The sequence below is a fragment of the Trachypithecus francoisi genome, unplaced genomic scaffold (genome assembly GCF_009764315.1).
Source record: "Trachypithecus francoisi isolate TF-2019V2 unplaced genomic scaffold, Tfra_2.0 Lachesis_group9, whole genome shotgun sequence".
In the NCBI taxonomy this organism is placed as follows: Eukaryota; Metazoa; Chordata; class Mammalia; order Primates; family Cercopithecidae; genus Trachypithecus; species Trachypithecus francoisi.
In genome coordinates this window covers 34,249,620-34,274,658 of record NW_022681474.1, presented here as the reverse complement: position 1 = coordinate 34,274,658, position 25,039 = coordinate 34,249,620, and the positions used below count along the sequence as shown (strand labels likewise).

The 25,039-nt window shown below is 46.1% G+C and overlaps 1 protein-coding gene across 1 annotated transcript in view; it reads right to left on the bottom strand.

Annotated features, from left to right (window-relative positions):
- Window positions 1–25,039, bottom strand: part of LOC117082573 (core histone macro-H2A.2) — a 61,727-nt gene that overhangs the window by 18,383 nt on the left and 18,305 nt on the right. Inside the window, exons 2-5 of the mRNA XM_033209331.1 lie at window positions 19,249–19,479; window positions 3,883–3,989; window positions 2,128–2,325; window positions 268–378 (exon numbers count right to left, since the gene is read on the bottom strand). Of these exons, the coding sequence (XP_033065222.1) occupies window positions 268–378; window positions 2,128–2,325; window positions 3,883–3,989; window positions 19,249–19,420 (588 nt within the window). The 5' untranslated portion in view covers window positions 19,421–19,479. The remainder of the gene's footprint in view (window positions 1–267; window positions 379–2,127; window positions 2,326–3,882; window positions 3,990–19,248; window positions 19,480–25,039) is intronic.

Sequence of the window (25,039 nt, the reverse complement as noted above, 5' to 3'; positions counted from 1 at the left end):
AAACCAGTAATGCCATTCTATCTACTGACCAGAAAGAGCCTCCATGCTGACCCGTCTGACCAATGTTAGCGTAACAATGCTCAGCAAAAAAGAACAATTCTCACTCTCACAATGCCAACACTGCCACAGCTCTTTAGTTTAAAAATGAATAATTCAAGACTGCAGTGAAAATCATTATTGGGGAGCAAGGGAGGCATCGTTTGTAAACAGTAGGTTATAAAAATACAGTAGTGTTTTAATATAGCACAATGCAATTCTCTTTGTTACCTTCTGTCCCAGAACAAGGCTCTTAGAAGACAGAATGGTGAATCCATCCCCTGGCCCGTCTTCAGAGGTGGAATTTGAAGTTCCTTCTTTATCGCTGTCCTTTGGTTTGGACTGTTGGTAAAAATCAGAAGGCCAGATGAGAACCAATCCAGAAAAAGCCGGAGGTGCCTTTATTAAGCTCTTCTCATGGCTGCCACCAAGTTGAATATGAAAGGAAGCAGTTAGGTGATGTGTTCTGCTGTTTCTTGAAGGAGGGAAGCAAAAGTCAGCAATATAAGGAAAGAAAAGGGTACCGCAAAATAGCAAAACAGAAAGTGTGTTAAAGGGCTCACGCGTACCTACAGTCCTCACCTACCCTTGTGCACCACCAGTGCGTTGTCCTTGCTCATTTCAGTGCCTGCAGCTCACGACAACAAGCACTGGAGCCGGGTGGGGCCACTGACAGCCCATTGCTTAGCCTTCTTTCTCCCCAGGATTTCTCGGGGCACAGAGGCAGTGTGGGATGAAGCGCCCACAACTTCTACAGCAGGGCTGTCCAATAGAACTTTCTGTGATCAAGGAAATATTCTGTTTTGATCCTCAATAATGTTGCTGAGTGCTTGAAATGTGGCTGGTACAATCAAGGAGCTGAATTTTAAATTTGATTTAGTTTTCATTCAAATCTAAATAGCCTTGGCTGAGTGCCTTAGCTCACACTTACAATTCCAATGCTTTCGGAGGCTGAGGCAGGAGGGTCACTTGAGCCCAGGAGTTTGAGGCTACAGTGAGCTATCATCTCGCCACTGCATTCCTGCGCTCCAGCCTGGGTGACAGAGTGAGACCCCTGTCTCAAAAAAAAAAAAAAAAAAAGCTACATGTGACCAGTGGTCCCTGTACTGGGCAACATAGGAAAACATTATTCTATCAGTGGCATCTCTGAGCTAAGCTACCTAGCATTATCAAGCTATCCCAAACACCTGAAATTCCACTGGTGGAACTCAAGGAATGCCTGCAGGAGGCTAGAGGCTGTTTGGAAGGCAATACGGAGCTCTGCAGAGACATACGACGCAGGTTGGCGGCTACCGTCTCTCACTTCAGAATTTGCTGGGGGTAGTAAAAGGGATCTGAAAACCATCCCTGCTTAGGGTTTGGAAACCTAGAGAAGACCCTGTTTGATGATTTCAGCTCTAACCTCAAAGGCCCTTTATTCTTTTACCCGTACGTTCTTGTCATTTTCTTCCGGCACCAAGCTGCAAGAGTCCTTGGTCCTTCAGAGGTGCCTGCTACGCCACCATTGTTTCATCTTTAAACTTGAGTGTCTTACTGTCTGTTTGGGTTGCTCTAACAAAATGCCATAGACTGGCTGGCTCACGAACAACAGAAACCTCTTTTTTTTTTGTTTCTGAGACAGGGTCTTGCACTGTCACAAAGGCTCTTGTGCAGTGGCGCCATCATGGCTCACTGCAGCCTCTAACTCCGGGGCTCAAGCCATCCTCCTGCCTTGGCCTCCAAAGTGTTGGGATTACAGGCGTGAGCCACTGTGCCTGGTCCAGAAACTTGTTTCTCATCGTTCTGGAGGCAGGAAGTCCTTGGAGCAGGCAGATTCCGTGTCTGGCAAGGGCTCGCTTCCTGGTAGATGACGCTTTCTAGCTGTGTCCTCACATGGCAGAAGGGTCCCTCTGCCTCCCTCAGGCCTCTTTTATAAGGGGACTGTTCCCATTCATGAGGACTCTGCCCTCATGATCTAGTTACCTCTCAAAGCCTCACCGCGTCATCCTATGCCCCTGGGGTTAGGTTTCAACATATGAATTGTGGGGGAACACAGACATTCAGACCATTGCCGTGGGAGTGCCTGGCTCAGGACATGCAGCCTCGGCTCACCTTTTTGGACGTCCGTGGTTTGGCAGCCTTGGATTTCTTCCCCCCCTTCTTGCCTGACGTGGCCTTTCTGCCTCTTTTCTCTGGGGGCGGGGAGAGGATCGTTTCCGACTTGCCTTTGGTCCCTCGCTTTTTGGCCAGCAGTTCGGGGTGAATTCTGGGCAGGACGCCTCCACTGGCGATGGTCACTCCTTTTAGCAGCTGAAGAGAGAAACGCATGCACTCATGTGGCAAACAGCCGGCTAGTTCTCAATTTCATACAGTTCTTTTTTTTTTTGAGGCTAGAGTTCAGTGGCGAGATCTTGGCTCACTGCAGACTCCGCCTCCAGGTTCAAGCAATTCTCCTGCCTCAGCCTCCTGAGCAGCCGGGATTAGAGGCACCTGCCACCACCCCCAGCTAATTTTTGTATTTTTAGTAGAGACAGGGTTTCACCATGTTGGCCAGGCTGGTCTTGAACTCCTAACCTCAGGTGATCCACCTGCCTCAGCTTCCCAAGGTGCTGGGATTACAGGCGTGGGCCACTAAGCCTGGCCTGGATTTAATACAGTTCTAGCTGTTAAATGTGGCCTCCGCTTTCCTAAAGAAACTGCATAATACACCATTTAATTGGCTTTTCCCACTTTCAGTTGTAGAGCATTTCTCTGTAGGTTAACAAGGCATCCTGTGATGTTGTACAGAAAGCAAAACAAAGCAAAGCAAAATAGAAGGGATATAGAAGTTGAAACCAGGGATGTTGCCCAGGGCTCTGGAATTCCAGACACAACAGAGGATAAAGAGGTTCCCATGTCGGGAGCGCAGCTTGAGAAAATGAGGTTCAAAGGTCATTGCAAAGACTAGACTCAGTTAATGACGAACCAGTCGTCTCCACAAGCTTGCACATACATTCCATCAGTAAAGTATGTCTGGCCATGCTCCTCCCAATCAATATAAGTTAATTTATCAGTAAAGAACAGACATGTACTACTCCACTAATATATTCTGCAGATTCGAAACCAACACTACCCCAAACGTGGTCTGTGACCACAGCTCACCCATGAACTGGTAGTTACCCATCAGTGACAAGAGAAGTATAGTAAGCATCTAGAAATTTTCATAGCAAACTGACAGTTATTGTGTATCTGTTGAATCTGATAACAAAAAATCATGGCTTGTAGTTTGCTTTTTAATTTTTCTAATAACTTTTATTACATTTTTGGAAATTATCAGTCCATGACGGATTGGCCATAAAAACGGCTTCTTCACTATATTTTGAGAAGAATGAGATTAGAAAATAAAGATAAATAAAAAGAAACAGAAATAAAAATTCTTATACCATTTACTACCACCTTACATATACTGTGGGTGAAGAGGGGCTATTCACTTGACTTTGGGGTCAGTTTCAGAATATAAAGGGTCAGTTCTAAAATATAAAGTCTTCTGCCTTCATCAGAAAAAATTGTCAGCTAAGTTGGGGTGAAGAAAGTGAAGAGAATAACATTTGTGCCACACCTTCCTCAGCAACACAGAACTTGTCTTTAAAGAGAAAAGAAAGGTCTGATAAGACCTAGAATATACAATGAGATCTATGCCAGAAGCAATTTTATTTTGAATCTGAATGATAGAGCTAGCAGAATTTGTTCTTTTATATGGCCTGAGTTTTTTTTGTATAAAGGTAATTGGGAACTGCAGCGGGAGTGACTCACGGCCACCACCCAGACCCACACATTAGCATGTTTGGCAAACCCATTCTGCGGCTTCCCTCAATACTTCAGACATACCTGGTTGAGCTCCTCGTCATTGGCAACTGCCAGCAAGATGTGTCTCGGGGCTATCCGGGCCTTCTTGTTGTCCCTTGCGGCATTCCCAGCCAATTCTAGAATTTCCGCTGAAATTACAAGGAGGCGTTAACAAGCAATCACAGAATGGGGTCCAAGCTAAAGCTTTTCTTTAGAAATGGCTTTCAAGTTGATCACATTTATTCATTTGTGATTTCTATGTCTTGGCCTGGAAAGAAATCCAGGAAGCATAAGAGAACTCAGGTTAGTCCCAGCTACTCAGGAGGCCAAGGCAGGAGGATCGCTTGAGCCCAGCCAGGAGTTCAAGGCTGCAGAGGGCTATGATTGTGCCACTGCACCTCTGCCTGGGCACAGAGTGAGACCCTGTCTCTAAAAACAAAAATTTTAATTAAAACATTTTTAAAAAGAAAAAATAAGGTCACAGAGAAGTAAGCTATTTTAGCAAGGTGTCATCCAATCCTGTGGCAAAGCCTCCTGGTTGTCCCTCAGCATCAGTTCTCCCTCTTCGTCTTCTTCCTTGGTACAGGACTTCTGATTTTTTTTTTTTTTTTTTGCCAAGCCCATAACTGCAGGAAGACTATATTCCTCATGATAAGTGTGGTTCTGTGGCCAATATTTGGCCAAAGAAGGCAAGCTGTTGTGTTGTCTGGTCGTTCCGGGAAGTGTCCATCAAGGAAGGGGCTGTGCCCTTCTCTCCTTTCTAATGGTGGGCTGAGGACATGATGGCTGGAATGTGAGCAGCCATCTTTGACCAAGAGGAGGAAGTTGTGCATGCTAGAGCAAGAGCATAGAAGGAAAGTGAGTCTCTACCAATCTAGACTGTCTGTTCTAGACTTCTTTTGTATGAGAGTGAAATAAACTCTCTTGTTGAAGCCACTCTCTACAGAAGTGAATCCTGACCAATCCAGAATCCTCCTATAGAACATAAATTGCTCTCAGTCTGTGGGGAGCAGGGCCATCTCTGAAGAGAGTAGTGATGTAGGTAAAGTCTGTTCTGGGTACCCACTTGGACTTCTCTTAGACTCTCCTTTTTTTTTTTTCTTTTTTGTTGAGTCGTTCTATCGCCCAGGCTGGAGTGCAGTGGCGTGATCTCGGCTCATTGCAACCTCCACCTCCTGGGTTCAAGCGATTCTCCTGCCTCAGCCTCCTGAGTAGCTGGGATTATAGGCGCGCACCACCACGCCCGGCTAATTTTTGTATTTTTAGTAGAGACGGGGTTTCACCACGTTGGTCAGGCTGAGCTTGAACTCCTGACCTCAGGTGATCCGCCCACCTTGGCCTCCCAAAGTGCTGGGATTCCAGGCGTGAGCCACTGCGCCCAGTTGACTCTCCGTTTCCTCTTTGCTCAATGCCCTAGGTCTTTCCTGTTCTAAAAGAAAAGTGGACTGAAGGACTGACTGACACTGTGGGATGAGGAAATGGTTAACCCGAAAAGTGAATTCCTAAAGGGAATGCCACGAGACCTGTGTAGGAAAGCATGTTGAGCCCGGGGGGTCTTCCACATACTCCCCAAAACTTTAGCATGGCTGACTTTAACAAACATGCCACTTGGCAAATGTGAAAAAATTGATAAGAAGAAATTTTCCTAAAGCTATTTCACATACTATTAAAACCTTGGGGTAAAAAAAGAAATCTGTAGAATTGGTTTCTGCTATCTATATGTTTTCCCCCTTCCTCTTCTGTTTTATTTTGTTACTTTTCTTTCTTCTTCAATTTTAGAAGGATGTTCCGCTAAATCAAATTTGCCTTCAAAAGTATGAATGAGGCTTTAAAGAAAAATTCCTTCCCTTGGAAAGCTAGAGGCAATGTGTCAATGTGTTGTCTCACTGATAATGAGGGGGGAAAGTGTACGTGTGTGCGTGTGCGTGAATGTACTGTGTGTGTGTGAGTGGGCAGGCAGGCATATGTGTGCGTGTGCGTGAATGTACTGTGTGTGTGTGAGTGTGCAGGCAGGCATATGTGTGCGTGTGCGTGAATGTATTGTGTGTGTGTGTGAGTGTGCAGGCAGGCATATGTGTATGTGAATGTATTGTGTGTGTGTGAGTGTGCAGGCAGGCATATGTGTGTGTGTGCGTGAATGTATTGTGTGTGTGTGTGGTGTGAGTGTGCAGGCAGGCATATGTGTGTGTGAATGTATTGTGTGTGTGTGAGTGTGCAGGCAGGCATATGTGTGTGTGAATGTATTGTGTGTGTGTGAGTGTGCAGGCAGGCATATGTGTGTGTGAATGTATTGTGTGTGTGAGTGTGCAGGCAGGCATGTGTGTGTGTGCGTGTGGGTATGTGCTGGGAGGATATGCTGATACAATGGCACAAATACTAAGCTCTAAAATTCACAGACAACTTTGTATGAGTTTTTGCAATCAATCTAATTTCAAATAAAAAAGAGCACATGAAATTGCTATCATTCATAAAATCTACGACAATAACAAAAACTTGGCATAAGTATGCTGTATTAACTAATCACATGTGATTAACAAATGAATTAGAATAAAATAAACATTACAGTTAAATATTCATAGGCATTTCCATAAAGAAAAGTGCTAAATCACCGTAAATTCATTCTCACATCTTTTCCAGATTATTAAGCAATGAATATTGTGTTTGCCAGCTATTCATTTATGCAGTGACCATGTTTTCTGAATCAAAGATTGGGGCACTAAAATTTGAGAAGTGTGAGCATGCTTGTTGGGACAGTGGGATAGGGTATTTGAAATTAATGCTGTCTGTGAACCAACGGATTATATTGGAAAAATGAAATTAATGCTGTATTAGATAATCAGGCTTGCTGCTTTCAGGCTGTTTCCCAATCCTTGCTTTCTCTTCAAAAGAATGCCCATTAAAAGGAAATGGAGTGGCCAGGCATGGTGGCTGATGCCTGCAATCCCCACAATTTGGGAGGCAGAGGCAGGTGGATCCCTTGAGGTCAGGAGTTCGAGACCAGACAGGCCAACATGGTGAAACCCCGTCTCTACTAAAAATACAAACATTAGCCAGGCGTGGTGGTATGTACCTATGATCCCAGCTACTTGGGAGGCTGAGGCAGGAGAATCACTTGAACCTGGGAGGTGGAGGCTGCAGTGAGCCGAGATTGGGCCACCTCATGGCAGCCTGGGTGACATAGTGAGATTCTGTTTAAAAAAAAAAAAAAAGAAAGAAAGAAAAGAAAATGGAATCATAAAGCTTTCAAATAGACTTTATTTTTTGAGACAGGATCTCCCCTCTGTCACCCAGGCTGAAGTGCAGTGATGTGATCATGGCTCACTGCAGCCTTAACCTCCCAGACTCAAGTGATCTTCCCCCATCAGCCTCCTTAGTAGCTGGGACCACAGGCTTGTGCTACCGTGCCAGGCTAATTTTTAATTTTTTTTGTAGACGCAGGGTTTTACTTTGTTGTCCAGGCTGGTCTCAAACTCTTGGGCTCAAGTGGTCCTCCCACTTGAGCTTCCCAAAGTGTTGGGATTTCCAGGCGTGAGCCACTGTTCCCGTCAGGCTTGCCTTCTGGCTCTAGGTTAAAATGTGCAGCTCCCCATTGTGTACAGTGAAGGGAAGTGTGCTGCCCCTGCTCATCTCAAGGGACTCTCATTTCTGGGGTACACATGGGAGGAAGAAGCACTCCACTTACCCCTTTTTTCTAGATGGGTTTGGGGGTTAATGAGCCTCCCAATTTTAAGCTTCTGAGCAACTGAATTGAATTTAGCATCCTGGATCATTACTTTCCTGCCTCCTGTTACCTGCATTTAGAGGGAGAAATTAAGCACCCTCCCCAAGTTCATCAAATTAACTGTCAGCATAAGAGGCAGGGCTCATGGGAAGCACTACATATTTGGAGTCTTCAGGAAGCCCTGAAGGTCAGGTTATTTTCAGTTTGACAGACAGATGCACAGACATTCACAGACAAAAAAATCTGCTGGAATAAAATGCAGCATAGGATGAGACTGAAGGCAGAGACTCAGCATGCAGCACAATTCAGGGAATGCAGACGATGTTTGGGGACCATGCAACGAAGCTCTTAAACAAACCCTTTTGAAATAATTTATAAGAAAGAAAACCTTGATTATGTGTTCTAGTGCAAAAGCAGTGGTAGTACTTTTTTTTTAACTTAGAAAAAGATAACACATCACAGAAAATCTACATCAAATAGTTCTTATCTCTTTCGGATGTTTAGTCCGGACATCCTTGACACATGGACTTCCCCATTTAAATGTTTGTAATAACATTAATCATTAGCCAGGCACAGGGCTCATGCCTATAACCCCAGCACTTTGGGAGGCTGGGGTGGGAGGATCGCTTGAGCTCAGGAGTTCAAGGCCGCAGTGAGCTGTGATAGTGCCACTGCACTCCAGCCTGGGTGACAGAGGAGACCCTGCCTAAAAAAAAAAAAAAAAAAAAAAATTCAAAGCAAATGAAACAAGAAAAACATTAATCATCATTCATAGTTTCAAATGTAATTATGGCAAATATAGTCCCATGAACTATAAAAGTTTGCTACATTCTCGAGTGACTTTATTCATCTTAGGGATTTTATTAATCCTGCCAAATCCTTATATTGGCAATCAATAAGAAAACTGGATTCATACAGCACTAATTTACTCTACTACAAATGTTGTGGGAAGATCATAATTCTGTTAAGTGGTGGGGACTTCTATGGCAAACCCCTCACTTCTCAGAAGTCACACTTCTAGCAATAGTAATCATCTGGAATACAGCTGAGTATCTAGTAGTAAAAATAATTTCTTTAGCCAAAAGGGATACTGTAAAGCTCATACACATTATTTTGGAAGAGTCTGTGTCCTTTCATTTTGTATACAATTTAAACCAACAGTGGATATTCCAGCCCACAGAAGATGGGAAATAGCACATTAAGTATAGGGTTGGGACAGGTGAGGTGGAGTGACCAAGACTCTGTTTCCTTACCAGGCCCTTTCTTCCTTGTCCACTTGCCCACTGATTGGCGGTGTCCCTGGGGTTCTGTCTGTGCCTTCTGCTCTGCTAGGGCCATGCAATCTTCTGGGGAAAATCCCTTCGGACTCAGGGCTCCAGCTTCTACCCACCTGCCTGTACTACTGAATCTGCACCTCCAGCCCTGCCATGATAATCACCCAGATGGCCTCACCCGGGGGCTTCACAGGTAAAGCAAACATCACATTCCCCAAATCAAAATCATTTCCCCAAACCTGCATTTCTCATCACCCTTAGAACTGGCAGCTCCATCCACACATGGCTCCTACCAGAGACCTGGGAGTCATTCCCTATTCTTCCCTCTCCCACTCCCGATCTCCTTCCAGTCACCACATGGGGTCATCCAGCCTCATCAATCTCACACACTTTTGGCCTTCTTGTTGCCATTGCCTGAGTTAAAGCTCCCTTCTCTTCTAACCCAGATAATTGTATTGGGTGTCTAGATGGTTTCCCCATCCCTAGTTTTGTTGTTCTCCAGATCCATGCCAGCATGGCCACTGGTGACCCAATAGGTACCCTTGTGCAAATTACAAAAAGATGCTCCTAGCTGGGTGTGGTCCCAGTACTTTGGGAGACAGAGGCGGGCAGATTGCTTGAGCTCAGGAGTTCAAGACCAGCCTGGGCAACAAGGCGAAACCCCGTCTTTACAAAAAATACAAAACTTAGGCGGGCTTGGTGGTATGCACCTGTAGTCCCAGCTACTTAGGGGGCTGAGGCGGGAGGATTGCTTGAACTCAGGAGGTCTAGGCTGTAGTGAGCTGTGATCATGCCACTGCACTCCAGCCTGGGCAACAAAGACCTACCCTGCCTCAAGACACTTTTTATATTTAGAGACAGGGTCTGGCTCTGTTGCCCTGGCTGGAGTGCAGTGGTGCTATCAAGGCTCACTGCAGCTTTAACCTTCTGGGCTCAAGTGATTCTCCTGCCTCAGCCTCTCGAGTAGCTGGGATTACAGAGGTGAGCCACTATGCCCAGCAAGATGCTTTACTTTCTGGATTTTGTTAGAACAAAACTCTTTACTACCATCTGCTGGAAATTCTCATAATAAATACAAAAATCTTTGTAGTCTAGGATTTGAATGATATTGCCTTAAATGTGTGTTCTTGTGCCATGTACAACCTGCATGGCCACATGTGCTGGTGGTCAAAGTAATCTTTTACAGACACAAATGTAATAAATGACGATCATTAGGTAAGAAAATTTTTGATGTTAAGTGGTGAGACCCAATTATCTGGAAATGATATGTAAATGATAAGTGTCTATGTTACACAATGATTTCATGGGGTATCCTGAAATTCAACCCAATTTTAAGACCTACTCGTTCTGGTCAGTTGAAAATGTATTATATTACAGAACATTTTCTCATCAAAACGATTATAAGCAATTCCTCCTCAATATCTTGTATTTACATTATATCTACTGTCAGGACAGACAAAATGCTATTGCAGAATTTGGGGCTTGTTTTTTCAGTCCATTTTTCCTCACTTACATTGGAGGTGTGAACTGGACCAACATTATCACAATTCCACAGATCAGGAAACTGAAGTAGGAATGTGATAACCATTCTGGGAGGCAAGCATGTTCAGGTCTAGATGGGCAGTTGAGCATGCATTCTTTGCGGGACTGTGCACCCTCCTTCAGCAGGTGGGGGCTAGAGACACTGTGGCTCTAGCATCATGATCACATGTGAACCTGGGGCTAGCCAGTCAGTCAGTCCATAGTATCAGGCGAGGCATGCTGCTGTCTCTCGCCCAGTGTTGCTGAGAATTTGTGCCCTCCTTTTTTGACCGTGTTGTCTCCAGCCTTCTCTTCCTGGCCATGCCTGTGGCCCCAGGTTGCCTTCCAGAGGCAGTGTGTGGGACAGAGGGCCTTCAGAAACCACAGACATAAATCTGACAGGAGTGGTAGACTGGCCAGGGGAAGCCAACTGATGGTGGCTTGTTGGCCCCCAGGACATCAGCAGGAGAATCCAGTTGATATGGGGGTGAAGAGCACTGCTTGCCACAGAGATCTGGCAGGGAGAAAAGAGTGGAATACCGCCACTTAAGAGCTGTGTAATGAGGGTCACTTAGAGAGGCTGTGCCTGGGTATGGGAAGAAGGTGTCTAGGGAGCACTGTCTCTAGGGGTACACTGCAGTGTCTGCATCAGTTCCCAGCAGCCCTTCTCCTTCTGGGAGCTGGAGGAGGTGCCTCCCCACCTGGGACCAAGGCCTCCAGCCAGCTCTGGAGACCCCGGGGGCCCAGCTTCCCCACTGGGCTCCTTGTCTCTGTGTTTCCAGCTCTCCCCCTCCTGCAGGGGGGGCTACACCTTGTTGATGCTGGGAATCCGTTTGGTAGTCTGGTGAGGCCCAAATAACTCTTCTCAGAACAAGGTGTTTGATTAAAAAAAAAAAAAAAAAAAAGGAAAACATACATAACATACATCTACCATGTAACCATTTTAAAGGATACAATCCAATGGCATTAAGCATATTCATAATGTTGCACAGTCATAACTATCCATTTCCAGAATGTTTTCATCATCCCAAATGGAAACTCTGCACCCATTAAACAATAACTCATCATTTCTCCCTCCCTCTCCCCAGCCCCTGGTAACCTCTATTCTACTTTCTGTCTCATGAATTCACCTCTTCTAGGTATCACCTCCTCTGGGTATCTCATATAAATGGAACCATACAATGTTGCCCTATTGTGTCTGCCATCCTTCATATGCATAATGTTTTCAAGGTTCATCCAGGTTGTACCATGTATCAGAATTTTATTCCTTTTTGAAATATTGTGACTGAATAACAGCCCATTATATGAATATACCACATTCTGCTTATCCATTCATCTGTTGATCGACACTTGGTTGCTTCCACCTTTCGGCTGTTGTGAAAAATGCTGTTAAGAACATGGTTGCACAAATATTTGTTTGTGTCCTGCTTTCTTTCTTTTCTTTCTTTTTTTTTGAGAAGGAGTTTCACTCTTGTTGCCCAGGCTGGAGTGCAGTGGCACAATCTTGGCTCACTGCAACCTCCGCCTCCCGGATTCAAGCGATTCTCCTGCCTCAGCCTCCCCAGCAGCTGGATTACAGGCGTGCGCCACCACGCCCGGCTAATTTTGTATTTTCAGTAGAGACGGGGTTTCTCCATGTTGGTCAGGCTGATCTCAAACTCCCGACCTCAGGTGATCCGCCCACCTCAGCCTCCCAAAGTGCTGGGATTACAGGCGTGAGCCACTGCGCCCGGCCAAGTCCCTGCTTTCAGTTCTCTTGGGTATACAGCTAGGAGTGGCATTGTTTGGTTGTATTGGTAATTCTATGTTTAACTTTTTTAGGAACCATCAAACTGTTATCCACAGTGGCTGCACCCTTTTTTAAAAATAAACTTTTATTTTGATTTTTTTGATTTTTTAATTTTTTTAATTTTTTTTTGAGATGGAGTCTTGCTCTGTTGCCCAGGCTGGAGTGCAATGGCGTAATCTTGGCTGACCACAACCTCTGCCTCCCGGGTCCATGCCACTCTCCTGCCTCAGCCTCCCGAGTAGCTGGGACCACAGGCGCCCGCCACCTGGCCCAAATTTTTTTTTTTTTTTTCTGAGACGGAGTCTCGCTCTGTCGCCCAGGCTGGCGTGCAGTGGTGCAATCTCAGCTCACTGCAAGCTCTGCCTCCCGGGTTCCGGCCATTCTCCTGCCTCAGCCTCCCGAGTAGCTGGGACTACAGGCGCCTGCCACCTCGCCCGGCTAGTTTTTTGTATTTTTTAGTAGAGACGGGGTTTCACCGTGTTAGCCAGGATGGTCTCCATCTCTTGACCTCGTGATCCGCCCGTCTCGGCCTCCCAAAGTGCTGGGATTACAGGCTTGAGCCACCGCGCCCGGCCCCCAAATTTTTATTTCTAATCTTTGTGAGTACATAGTAGGTGTATATATGTATGGGGTACAAAGATATTTTGATACAGGCATTAAATGTGTAATAATTACATCATGGAAAATGGTGTTTCCTTCTCAAGCATTTATCCTTGGTGTTACAAACCATCCAATTACACTCTTTTTTCTTTTTTTTGAGACGGAGTCTTGCTCTGTCGCCCAGGCTGGAGTGCAGTGGCCGGATCTGGGCTCACTGCAAGCTCCTTCTCCCGGGTTTGCACCATTCTCCTGCCTCAGCCTCCCGCGTAGCTGGGACTACAGGCGCCCGCCACCACGCCCAGCTAATTTTTTTGTATTTTTTAGTAGAAACGGGGTTTCACCGTGTTAGCCAGGATGGTCTCGATCTCCTGACCTCCTGATCTGCCCGTCTCGGCCTCCCAAAGTGCTGGGGTTACAGGCTTGAGCCACCGCACCCAGCCCAGTTATACTCTTTTAGCTATTTAAAAATGTACAATTAAATTATTTTTACTATAGGCTGTGCCATTTTACATTTCATTCATTCATAAGATCTGGTGGCAGCTCTAATAACTACTTTGACTGTGAAGAGCTCCCCACCCCCTTTGTCTCCCAGTCCACACCTCCCGCTTCTCAACTCACTGTGGTTTGGTTCTGACCTCCCACGCTGTCCTTGCCAAGGTCATCATGACCCTGAGGTGGCTAGATCTGTTGTCCTTGTCTGGTTTTTATCAGCGTGACCCTTAGGGGCTCCTGGCCCTCCCTCCCTTCCCTTGGCCTCTGATGCATCACATGCTCACATCTTTCCTCCTTACCCTCTGACTTTCCTCAGCCTCCTTTGCCATCCTTCCCCCTCTCCCTGGCCCACCGGGCACACTGGCGTCGCTCATGCTGGGTCCTGTGCTCTCTCTGGGTGACCTCGCTCACTTCCACTGCCTTAACACGCCGATGTGAACCTCCTGCCCACAGCTCCCTCCTGAGCTGCCGACACACCTGGGGGTCTTCACTCAGTAACAGTAATAGCCACACGGATGGACTCGCTCACGTGTGCCGAGCGGTGCTAACCACTTCTCATGCATTATTTTATGTAATCCTCACAATAACATCATGAGTGGTAAAGCAATGAGCTTGAGGGTTCATAGCTGATACGTGGCTATGAATCTAGGTTCAGGCCTGGCTGGATCCAGCATTTCTATCCACTCTGCTCTTCTGGAAATCTTTTTTATTTTTATTTTTTGAGAGACAACGCCTTGCGTGGTCACCCAGGCTGAGGAGTGCAGTGGTGCAATCATAGCTCACTGCTGCCTCGAATTCCTGGGCTCAAAGAATCCTCCCACCTCAGCTTCCCTAGCAACTGGGACTATTCAGAACATACCACCACACCCTGCAACCTCCACCTTCCGGGTTAAAGTGATTCTTCTGCCTCAGCTTCCCAAGTAGCTGGGATTATAGGCATGCACCACCATGCCCGGCTTATTTTTGTATTTTTAGTAGAGATGGGGTTTCATCATGTTGGTCAGGCTAGTCTTGAACTTCTGACGTCAGGTAATCCACTCGCCTTGACCTCCCAAAGTGCTGGGATTACAGGTGTGAGCCACCGCGCCCAGCACACACCTGGTTAATTTTTAAATTTCTTGTAGAGAAATCTCGCCCACCATCTTGCCCAAGCTGGTCTGGAACTCCTGGACTCAAGTGATCCTCCCACTTTGGCCTCCCAAAGTGTTGGGATTACAGGCATAAGCCACTCTGCCCAGCCCTCTTGGACATCTTATAGATACCAAAGCTCAACAGGTCTCAAACTGAGCCCCTCCTGCTGCAGCCTGGTTCTCATCCATTGCTCCCTACTTCAGCTACAGGCACCATTCTCCATCCACTAGCTGCTTTGCTCTCTCTTCTCCTTCCTCTTGGCCAGACTTTTTTTTGTTTTGTTTTGTTTTTGAGATGCAGTTTTGTTCTTGTTGCCCAGGCTGGAGTGTAATGGCACGATCTTGGCTCACCACAACCTCCGCCTCCTGGGTTCAAGTGATTCTCCTGCCTCAGTCTCATGAGTAGCTGGGATTACAGGCATGTGCCACCATGCCTGGCTAATTTTGTATTTTTAGTAGAGATGAGGGTTCCCTATGTTGATCAGGCTGGTCTCGAACTCCAGACCTCAGGTGATCTGCCCACCTTGGTCTCCCAAAGTGCTGGGATTACAGGTGTGAGCCACCACGCCCGGCTGGCCAGACTTCTTTTACCCATTCCCTGCTTCTCTTGTCTCCAAGTCCACACCTTATTCTATTTCTCACCCCATGGGAGTGTGGCCTGAGAGAAAGTAGCTAGTCCACGCCTGCAAGATTCATGTCATCCTTGATGCCCCTCCCTGTGGATCCAATCCATTATGGAGCGGAGCTGACTCCATCCTCCAGAGAGCTCCCAGATTTTCCATTTCTTCTCACCATCCCCACTGTGCACCCTTGGTCCTGGCCACTGTCAGTTCTTTACCAAGTGACACTAAAACGACTCCACTGGTCTCCTGGAATCTGATCTTGCTCCTTGACAACTGTTCTCCTAAAGCCAGAGTGATGCCCCACAGATGCTGCCACCTCCCTTCGATGCCTCCTCTGCCGTGTGTGTGTGTGTGTGTGTGTGTGTGTGTGCGCGCGTGTGAACCCTCAACGTGGCCTTCAAGGGCCATCACAGCCTATCGCCTGCTGCCCTGCCCCCATTTCATCTCTCACTCCTCCCATTCCCAAGCTCTGCTGTAGGCACATTAGAAAGGGCCACACACATGGCCGGGCGCGGTGGCTCAAGCCTGTAATCCCAGCACTTTGGGAGGCCGAGACGGGTGGATCACGAGGTCAGGAGATCGAGACCATCCTGGTCTACACGGTGAAACCCCGTCTCTACTAAAAAATACAAAAAACTAGCCGGGCGAGATGGCGGGTGCCTGGAGTCCCAGCTACTCGGGAGCCTGAGGTAGGAGAATGGCGTAAACCCGGGAGGCGGAGCTTGCCGTGAGCCGAGATCACGCCACTGCACTCCAGCCTGGGCGACAGAGTGAGACTCAGTCTCAAAAAAAAAAAAAAAAAAAAGGGCCACACACTCTTTTAAACTTGGAGTCTTCTCCATTATTCTCAACCTCCCCCTTACTATCTTTCCCTAGTTCACTCCCCCCATCTGAATCTGGCTGACTCCCTTCCCCACCTGGCTGCTCACCAGAATCATTTGGGGGAACTTTTAAGAATCCTGATGCACAGAAAATACTCCAGCATCTCTTGGGGGTGGGACCCAGGCATCAGGATTTGAAATCAATCGATACGAGAAATGCAGGGTTGACAACCTGGTTTTGGTCTTAACAACACTTACATTAGATTAGGCAGCCCTTCCCCCAACCCGCACTTCCCAAAGTTCCTCTCATTCCCTGCCTGACAGCACCTGATCTTATTGTGAGGCGTTTCCTTCTTGTCCACCTCACTAGGCTCTAAGTCCAGCAATGGGCAGGACCAACTTAGCTGGTTTTCTGCTGTATCTTCAAGACCTGATTCAAACGAGGCACTCAGTCTAGATTTGTTTCATGAATGTGGAAGTCATTTCAAGGGTGACAGGAGGCTTCCACATTTTGACCCCCTTCCCTAAACAGAATCAATGGATACCTCTTTAAAAAACAAACAAACCAAAAAACAGACAAAAATTCCCCATGTCACTTACTCAACAGTAGCTTGCAATTCCACTAATATGATTCATTCCTTTGGATTACAACGCCTTGTCTCATTAAAATGTAAATTCAGCCTGAAAATATACCACCTTAATGGAATTAGTCATTTATACTTTGTCCTGAATGATTTTATCAGCTCTTAATAGAGGGGGGAGGAGAAGAATTACCATTTATTGAGTGCATCCTATACGCCAGGTGTTTTACACATACCAGCTCATTGAATGAGGTTCAGTGAGCTAGTTCTGGAAACACCTGGAGCTCAGAGAGGTTAGGGTAACAGAGCTGGTCGATGAGTCATCCCGACTGGAACCGACCTCTGAGCCTGCACTCTCTCCGTGCCTGCCTGCCTTTGGAGGAGAGAAAAGGCACAAAGAAGGGAGGGAAAGGACACGGAGGACAGGCCTGGGCCTCAGGAGATCAATGTCACCTTCTCCTCCTCTACGTGGCCCAGGATGGTCTGGACACTGGGACTGGCTGGGGCAGAAGGACTTTGGCAATGGCACCCTTGCCGGTGCTCATCCTCTCCACATTCAACTTGCTGTATAAATGGCCCAGTTCTATTGTAGGAACTCTGCCTAAGGACTCACTGTACGCACTGACGTGGAGAGGCTCAACAAATGCTCTTTGAATGGATGAACGAACAGGGAGAGGTAAGCTTCGTTTATCTCACACATCTGAACCAAAGACTAACAGAGATGCCAGGGATTCCAAAGGCCAAATTTTGTATATGCACTGGATTAGACTTTTGCCTATTTTCATCACACAAACATTGGGGCAGTGTAGCACAGCAAAACTGCGTGGCTCGAGGTCGAGGGCCCTGGGGGAGTCCTAGTTCCCCATCTGAAAGCTGTGGGATCTTTGAGTTACTCAGTGTCTTCCAGTCTCAGTGGGTGACACACACCTAAGAGGTTGTTTTAAAGCTTCATAAACCCTTCTCAAAGTCTGTTCTCTCCCTCCCTCAGCTCGGAGGTTTTCCGATCAGATTCCTTGGCCTCACTCCAGATCCAGTGAATCAGACCCTTTGAGAGTGTATCCAGGAACTTGCATTTTATTTTATTTTATTTTATTTTATTTTATTTTATTTTATTTTTTGAGACGGAGTCTCACTCTGTCGCCCAGGCTGGAGTGCAATGGTGTGATCCCAGCCCACTGCAACCTCTAACTCCTGGGTTCAAGTGATTCTCCTGCCTCAGCCTCCCAAGTAGCTGGGATTACAGGCCTGTAACCCCAGTAGCTGCCACCATGCTTGGCTAATTTTTGTATTTTTAGTAGAGATGGGGTATCACCACATTGGCCAGGCTGGTCTCAAACTCCTGACCTCAGGTGATCCACCTGCCTCAGCTTCCCAAAGTGCTGGGATTATAGGCTTGAGCTACCACGCCTGGCGGGAACTTGCATTTTAAACAAGCATTCCCTACATCTTTTGGCTTGAGGCTAAAAGACTGGCTACAGTCTTGCTATTCAATGTGTGGTCCCTGGACCAGCAGCATCAGTATCACCTGGGAGCTTGAGGAATGGCGTCTCAGGGCCCACCCTGCCCTTGTCAACAAGATCCCTGGGTGACCCCACTTTGAAAAGCACTGCTTTTCAGAGTCCTCCAGCTTTCCCCAACCTCCTAAAGGAGGGAAGGACTTTTAGCTCAGGAGCAAGGCTTTCATTTCATAAGAGGAAGGCTCATGATGCAAAGGTTTGCCTGATGGAAGCTCTGTGGGGAGGACATTTCCATGCATGGACCAAGGAAAACCTTTCACCAATCAATGTTGGTTGGTGAGCAATGGGGACTAAGAGGGCAGGGCAGGACTGAGCATCTAGAAAGAAAACACCAGCAGAAAAGAGGAACCTGGGGACAGAAGAGAGGACCAGCCCTGCCACAGCCCAGAGGATTTCATGCAGTGAGGCTTGCCTCCCCAGTGTTAGACTGTTTGGGGAGGTTTGCTTTTTAACCTGGCAGAATTCCCAAGGAACTTAACCTTGGTGTCTAGGGAATTTGTTAACCTTGGGCAAAGTCAGAGACATTGTTGCTCATGGCTATTACCCAACAAGGGACTAAATCACACTTATTGTATATATATTTTTATATATTTTATTTGTAAATATTTCTGAAAAGCACCCCGATATTATAAAGTTTGGTTTCTGTTTAACTATGACATAAGAGAACAACAACAAAAAAGCTAAAGAGAAAGTTACTAAGATAAAGAACACTTACAGCAAAATCTCATCTTTCAGTAAAAAAATTAACTTTAACAACAAATCTGGGAAACTATTTTCTGTGCACCCCTATTAGATGAGAATCACCTCAGTGAAGGAGAGCAAAATTAGAACATTACATCGGCTTCATGGCAGCACCCGAAAGATGCTTTTGATGATCAGATAAGTGTTATTTATGGACACTGAGTCCTAGTTTAAATATACCAGGAAAACTGATGTTTAATGAGCAATTTGATGTAAAACGACTCCCTTTTACAAAATGAATATCAACTCCCCCATTCTCCCTGCAGTTTATTTTCTTCAGGAGCTTAGATATTTATATATTGCATTCGTTTAAAGTAAGGCACATCTTTTGCAGGACTGGTCTAGGAGGGCCACTTACTTGATTGTGGGCTCTCTGCCTTCCATGCTGATCACCTGTCCTTCCTATGCGCTTTTCTCTCCCCTAAAGTCTGCAGAAGTTGATTTTAGCCAAGCAGGCCAGTTGCAACCCTGTCACCACCCGCAGTAGCCTTGAGCCAGGCACAAGGCAATTTGGAGCATCCCTCCCCAGCCTGAGAGGGGGACCCAAGGGAGGGTGGGGACGTGGGAGCAGGCAGTCTCCTTTGCGTGTCCTCATTACCTGCCAGGTACTCAATGACTGCCGCCATGTAGACAGGGGCGCCCACGCTGATTCGGTACTTGAACGTCCCTTTCTTCAGATAACGCATCAGCCTCCCCACTGGAAAGATGACACCTGCCCTGGCTGAACGGGACAGCTTGGACATTTTCTTCTTCCCGCTCCGGCCTGACATCTTGCCTCAGTTTCCCTCTCAGCTTGCTGACACAGTGGCCTCCCGGCACTAACACAATGCTGAAAAGCAAAAAGGGAAAGAAGACAGAGTTGAGGAAGGGTAGCTGGCAAACATCTTGGGCACAGTGGCATGGCCCTTGGGTACCACTGTGACATCTCTGACTGCCCCAGGGAGGCAGCTGAAACCTGGCTGCCACTGCAGGTGCAGGAGGCACGGAGTCAGGCATGGGGTCTCTGAAGGGCATGGGCAAGCTCACCCACAAACATCCCTCCCCCACCAAGGCAGCCCAACCTCAAGAGGAAAGGCCACAGAAAACTGGTCTCGATCCTGTGGTCAGCTGAACAATGACCCCCAAAGATGTCCAGTTCCTCATCCCCAGAACCTGTGACTGTTATCTTATATGACAGAGACTTTGCAGATGGGATTAAGCTAAGGGTCTTGAGATGGGGAGGTTATCTTGGATTATCTGGGTGGGGCTAATGTAATTGCCAGCGTCCTTAGAAGACAGAGGCAGGGGGTCAGAGTGGGCAGTAAGAGACGTGAGAACAGAAGGAAAAGGATTTTCCCCTCAAAGCCACCAGAAGTAATTAGTCCTGCTGATACCGTGGCTTTAGCCCAGTAAGACTAATTTTGGACTTCTGACCCCTGAACTATAAGAGAATAAATTTGTATTGTTTTAAATCACTAAGTTTGGGGTAATTTGTTCCAGCAACAAGAAAACTAATACAATACCTCTTGGCTTATATGACTTTGCCCATTATAATGGTTAGTGTGTTAGTCTGTTCTCACACTGCTAATAAAGACATACCCAAGACTGGGTAATTTATCAATAAAAAGAGGTTTAATGGACTCACACTTCCACGTGGCTGGGGAAGCCTCACATTCATAGTGGAAGGTGAAAGGCATGTCTTATATGGCAGCAGACGAGACAGAATGAGAGCCAGGTGAGAGGGGAAACCCCTTATAAAACCATCAGATCTCGTGAGACTTATTCACTACCACGAGAACATACGGGGGAAACCACCCCATGATTCAATCATGTCCCACCGGGTCCCTCCCACAACACATGGGAATTATGGGAGCTACAATTCAAGATGAGATTTGGGTGGGGACACAGCCAAACCGTATCAGCCAGGTTTGACAGACATAACTGAGAGCTGATGCGTATTTCTCAGATACTTTTCTAAATCATGCAGTAATGTAGCACTCTTAGAAATGGAAACAGGCGGCCAGGAGCGGTGGCTCAAGCCTGTAATCCCAGCACTTTGGGAGGCCGAGACAGGTGGATCACGAGGTCAGGAGATCGAGACCATCCTGGCTAACACGGTGAAACCCCGTCTCTACTAAAAAATACAAAAAACTAGCCGGGCGAGGTGGCGGCGCCTGTTGTCCCAGCTACTCGGGAGCCTGAGGCGGGAGAATGGCGTAAACCCGGGAGGCGGAGCTTGCAGTGAGCTGAGATCCGGCCACTGCACTCCAGCCTGGGCGACAGAGCGAGACTCCGTCTCAAAAAAAAAAAAAAAAAAAAGGAAACAGGCCAGAAGAGGCAGTTTTACTGAATATGTGTGGTATGCAAACATAGCAAATGAAAAGCCATAATGCAGCCTGAGTTTCTGTCCCTTGGAATGGGGAATCCAGGTTGATTTTGGGGAGAAACTTCACAGTCAGCACAAAGAGGTGAATTCAGCACAAGGAATTAAGAGACAAATATTCACTGTTGCTTAAGGAAGCTATCTTTGTGTGAAGATAAAATGATTACATATTCCTGGACAGAGTATTTGTAAGCCCACCTGCAATCTAGAAAATTGTAGTAGATCTTAGGTGGGCTCGATCTGCTGGTTGACAGAGTATTGTAACCGACAAATGGAATATAATCTTCAGTAAGTAAAAGCAAATTACAAGGGACAAATGGTCAGGAGCAAAGAAAAGGAAAATGACATTTTCTAGGAAATGTGTTAATATATCAAAGCTCTCTTCCCCAAGGTCAATGGCGTTCTCAGGGGCTGTTTCCTCTGGAGATGAAAAATGAGAAAGTCAGGAACAAACTGAAGTTGGTTCTATCCATTGATCCTGGTTAGGTCATCATACCAACAGGCAAGATGGCAAAGGAAAGGAGGGTCCAAGGAAGTTGCTAAACATATGACAGAAGAAGGTACTAAATGAATGCTTGGCTAATATGAAATAGATACAAAACCGGGATTTACTTAATCTAGGTGAAGGAGTGAACAGATTTCAATTTTCTAAAGCATCTGATAACTCCATTATGACCAAGGAGACTATACTAAAGCTCTGAAATTAGCAACAAACCCCTTTCTCAACACTCACCTGTCTCTGAGGTGAATGATTCGTTTGGGGCATTTTAGTATATACTTCATATACATTATTTAAAATGCTCATATGTATTTACTACTACCCTATTTTATATTTTATATGTCGTTTTGCCACCAAAGGATGTAGCTATTCATCAGTTAGGTACAAGTAAAGATGAGAGAAGTGCCTTAGACTATTATCTCTTTGACCACAAGGCCCAGGGATCAGACAATGTTGTCATGTTGTTTTATCACGTTGTTGTTTCTTCATCTGGAAGAAACAAGATCTCCCACATTTGCTGTGCTGCTGCTGTCTGTGGCTGCTCACTCTCATAAATCCACTTGTAGGGGTTTTCTCTTTGAGGAAGCAAGCGACTATGTGTTAGGTAAACGTATGGAGGGCCTGCTGTGAGCACTGTGGCAGGAAAGAGGGGAAACAGACAGCATTGCTAGCTGGGTTGTGGTGCTCTAAATGGAGGTCCTCTTGCTATAGTGGAAAGAGCCCAGGACTGGGGAACAGGAAGTCCTGGGCATAGTGCCACTTCTACATAACTACAGTCAAGCACCCCACAATGACCGCACATATGACGGTGGTCCCATAAGATCATAATGGAACTGAAAAATTCCTATGACCTAGTGACATCTTTTTTGTTGTTGTTTGAGAAGGTGTCTTGCTCTGTCACCAGGCTGGAGTGCAGTGGTATGATCTCGGCTCATTGCAACTTCTGTCTCTCGGGTTCAAGCAATTCTCCTGCCTCAGCCTCCCAAGTAGCTGGGACTATCGGCGTGCACCACCACGCCTGGCTAATTTTTGTATTTTTAGTAGAGATGAGGTTTCACCATGTTGGCCAGGCTGGTCTCGAACTCCTGACCTCAAGTGATCCATCCTCCTCAGCCTCCCAAAGTGGTGGGATTACAAGTGTGAGCCACAGCACCTGGCCAACCTAGTGACATCCTAACGGCATAGCACAATGCCTTACTCATGTGTTTGTGGTGACATTGATGTAAACAAACCTACTGTGCTGCCAGTCATATAAAAGTCTAGCACATATAATTACGTATAGTATATAATATTTGACAACAAATGACTATGTTGCTGTACTCCTTCTACTTATTAAAAACAAAGTTAACTGTAAACCAGCCTCAAACAGATCCTTCAGGAGGTATTCCAGAAGGAGGCATTATTATTATAGGAGATGACAGCTTCATGCGTGTTATTGTCCCTAAAGACTTTCCAGTGGACAAGACGTGAAGGTGGAAGACAGTGTTATTGATGACCCTGACTCTATGTAGGCCTAGGCTAATGTGTATGTGTCTTATTATTTTTTTTTAACAAAAGTTTAAAAAGTTAAAAAAAATTTTAATAGAAAAATGCCTATAAAGTAAGCCTATAAAGAAGGAAAATATGTGTAGCTGTACAATGTATTTGTGTTTTAAGCTGTGTTATTACAAGAGTCAAAAAGTTTAAAAAGGTTAAAAAGTTTATAAAGTAAAAATATTACAGTAAGCTAAGGTTAATTTATTATTGGATAAGGCTAATTTATTATTAAGGAAAATATTGTCTTTTAAATGTAGTATAGCTTACATGTACGGTATAAAGTCTACACTAGTGGACAATAATGTCCCAGGCCTTCACATTCACTCACCACTCACTCACTCACTGACTCAGCCAGAGTACTTCTAGTCCTGCAGGCTCTATTCATGGCAAGTGCCCTATACATGTGTACTACTGTTTACGTCTTATACTGTATTTTACTGTCCCTTTTCTAAGTTTAGAGACACAAAAACTTACCATTGTGTTACCATTGCCTGCAGTATTCAGTATGGTAACATGTTGAGCAGGTTTGTAGGCCAGAAGCAACAGATCATATGATTATAGCCCAGGTGTGCAGGAGGCTGTACCATCTAGGTTTGTGAAGTCCACTCTATGCTGTTTGCACAATGACAAAATCACCTAACGATGCATTTCTCAGAATGTACCCCTTTCGTTAAGTGATGCATGACTGTAGTTATTTGAGCTTCATATGTTATTTGTTTGGACCTCAGCGGCCTCATCTGTAAAATAGGGGAGGTGGCTAACATCCTTATAGTTGTTCTGCTCTTAAACATCCTGATTTTTCTGAAAGGCAGTTTTCAACGATTTTGGTAGAGAAGCTTAGGCTCTGTAAGCAGTCGGTTCTAAAGACTTAAGAGCCTACATAGGCTCATGAAGGTGCATTAGTGACTCTCCTAAGCCAATTATGTGCTTTTCTCAGTTAATGGTAAGTGGGATTGGAGGATGATTAGTAAGTCTGGTTGTCAAGAAAACCACCTGAAAAGCCCATTACAGGGTGGATGTGCTCTGTGAATATGGTGTGTGCTGGCTGGTCTTAATCCCTCCCTACCATGCTTCCACCAGAGAATGCTGCATGACGTACAAACATCACAAGGGCAGGGACACCCCCGTGCACGTGCACACACACACGCACGTGCACACACACAGACACGCACGTGCACACACACACACACGCACGTGCACACACAGACACGCACGTGCACACACACGCACGTGCACACACACAGACACGCACGTGCACACACACACGCACGTGCACGCACACAGACACGCACGTGCACACACACACGCACGTGCACACACACAGACACGCACACGCGCACACACACACTTTCCTCAAAGCAGCCAGAGAATGACTAGGTGTGCAGGATAAAGCCATCTAGGGACTTTCCCACTATTAGCTGTCAAGAGAAGTCACAAATTGCCCTAAAAATTGGAACTTAGGAAGAGGAGTAGAAAAAAAGCAAGTGACTTCAGGGCACAGATGCCTAAAACACTCATGAAGAGGCCAGGCGTGGTGGCTCACGCCTGTAATCCCTAAACTTTGGGAGTCCAAGGTGGGTGGATCACCTGAGGTCAGGAGTTTGAGCCTGGCCAACATGATGAAACCCCAACTCCACTAAAAATACAAAATATTAGCCCGGTGTGGTGGCGGGTGCCTGTAATCCCAGCTACTCTGGAGGCTGAGGCAAAAGAATCACTTGAACCCGGGAGGTGGAGGTTGCAGTGAGCCGAGATGCACCACTGCACTCCTGTCTGGGCAACAACAGTGAAACTCCGTCTCAAAAACAAACAAACAAAACCCAACACTCAGGAAGATAAAATAGCCACATAAGGAAAATCAAAGTAGGAACAAGTAGAGAAACACACCACCTGCACATTGTAAAAAAGTCCCTAAATGTAAGAATCATCCCGAACATGGTACTTTATAACAAGGTTTTCTCTCCATGGCTTCCAGACTTCCCTCTAGGTGAG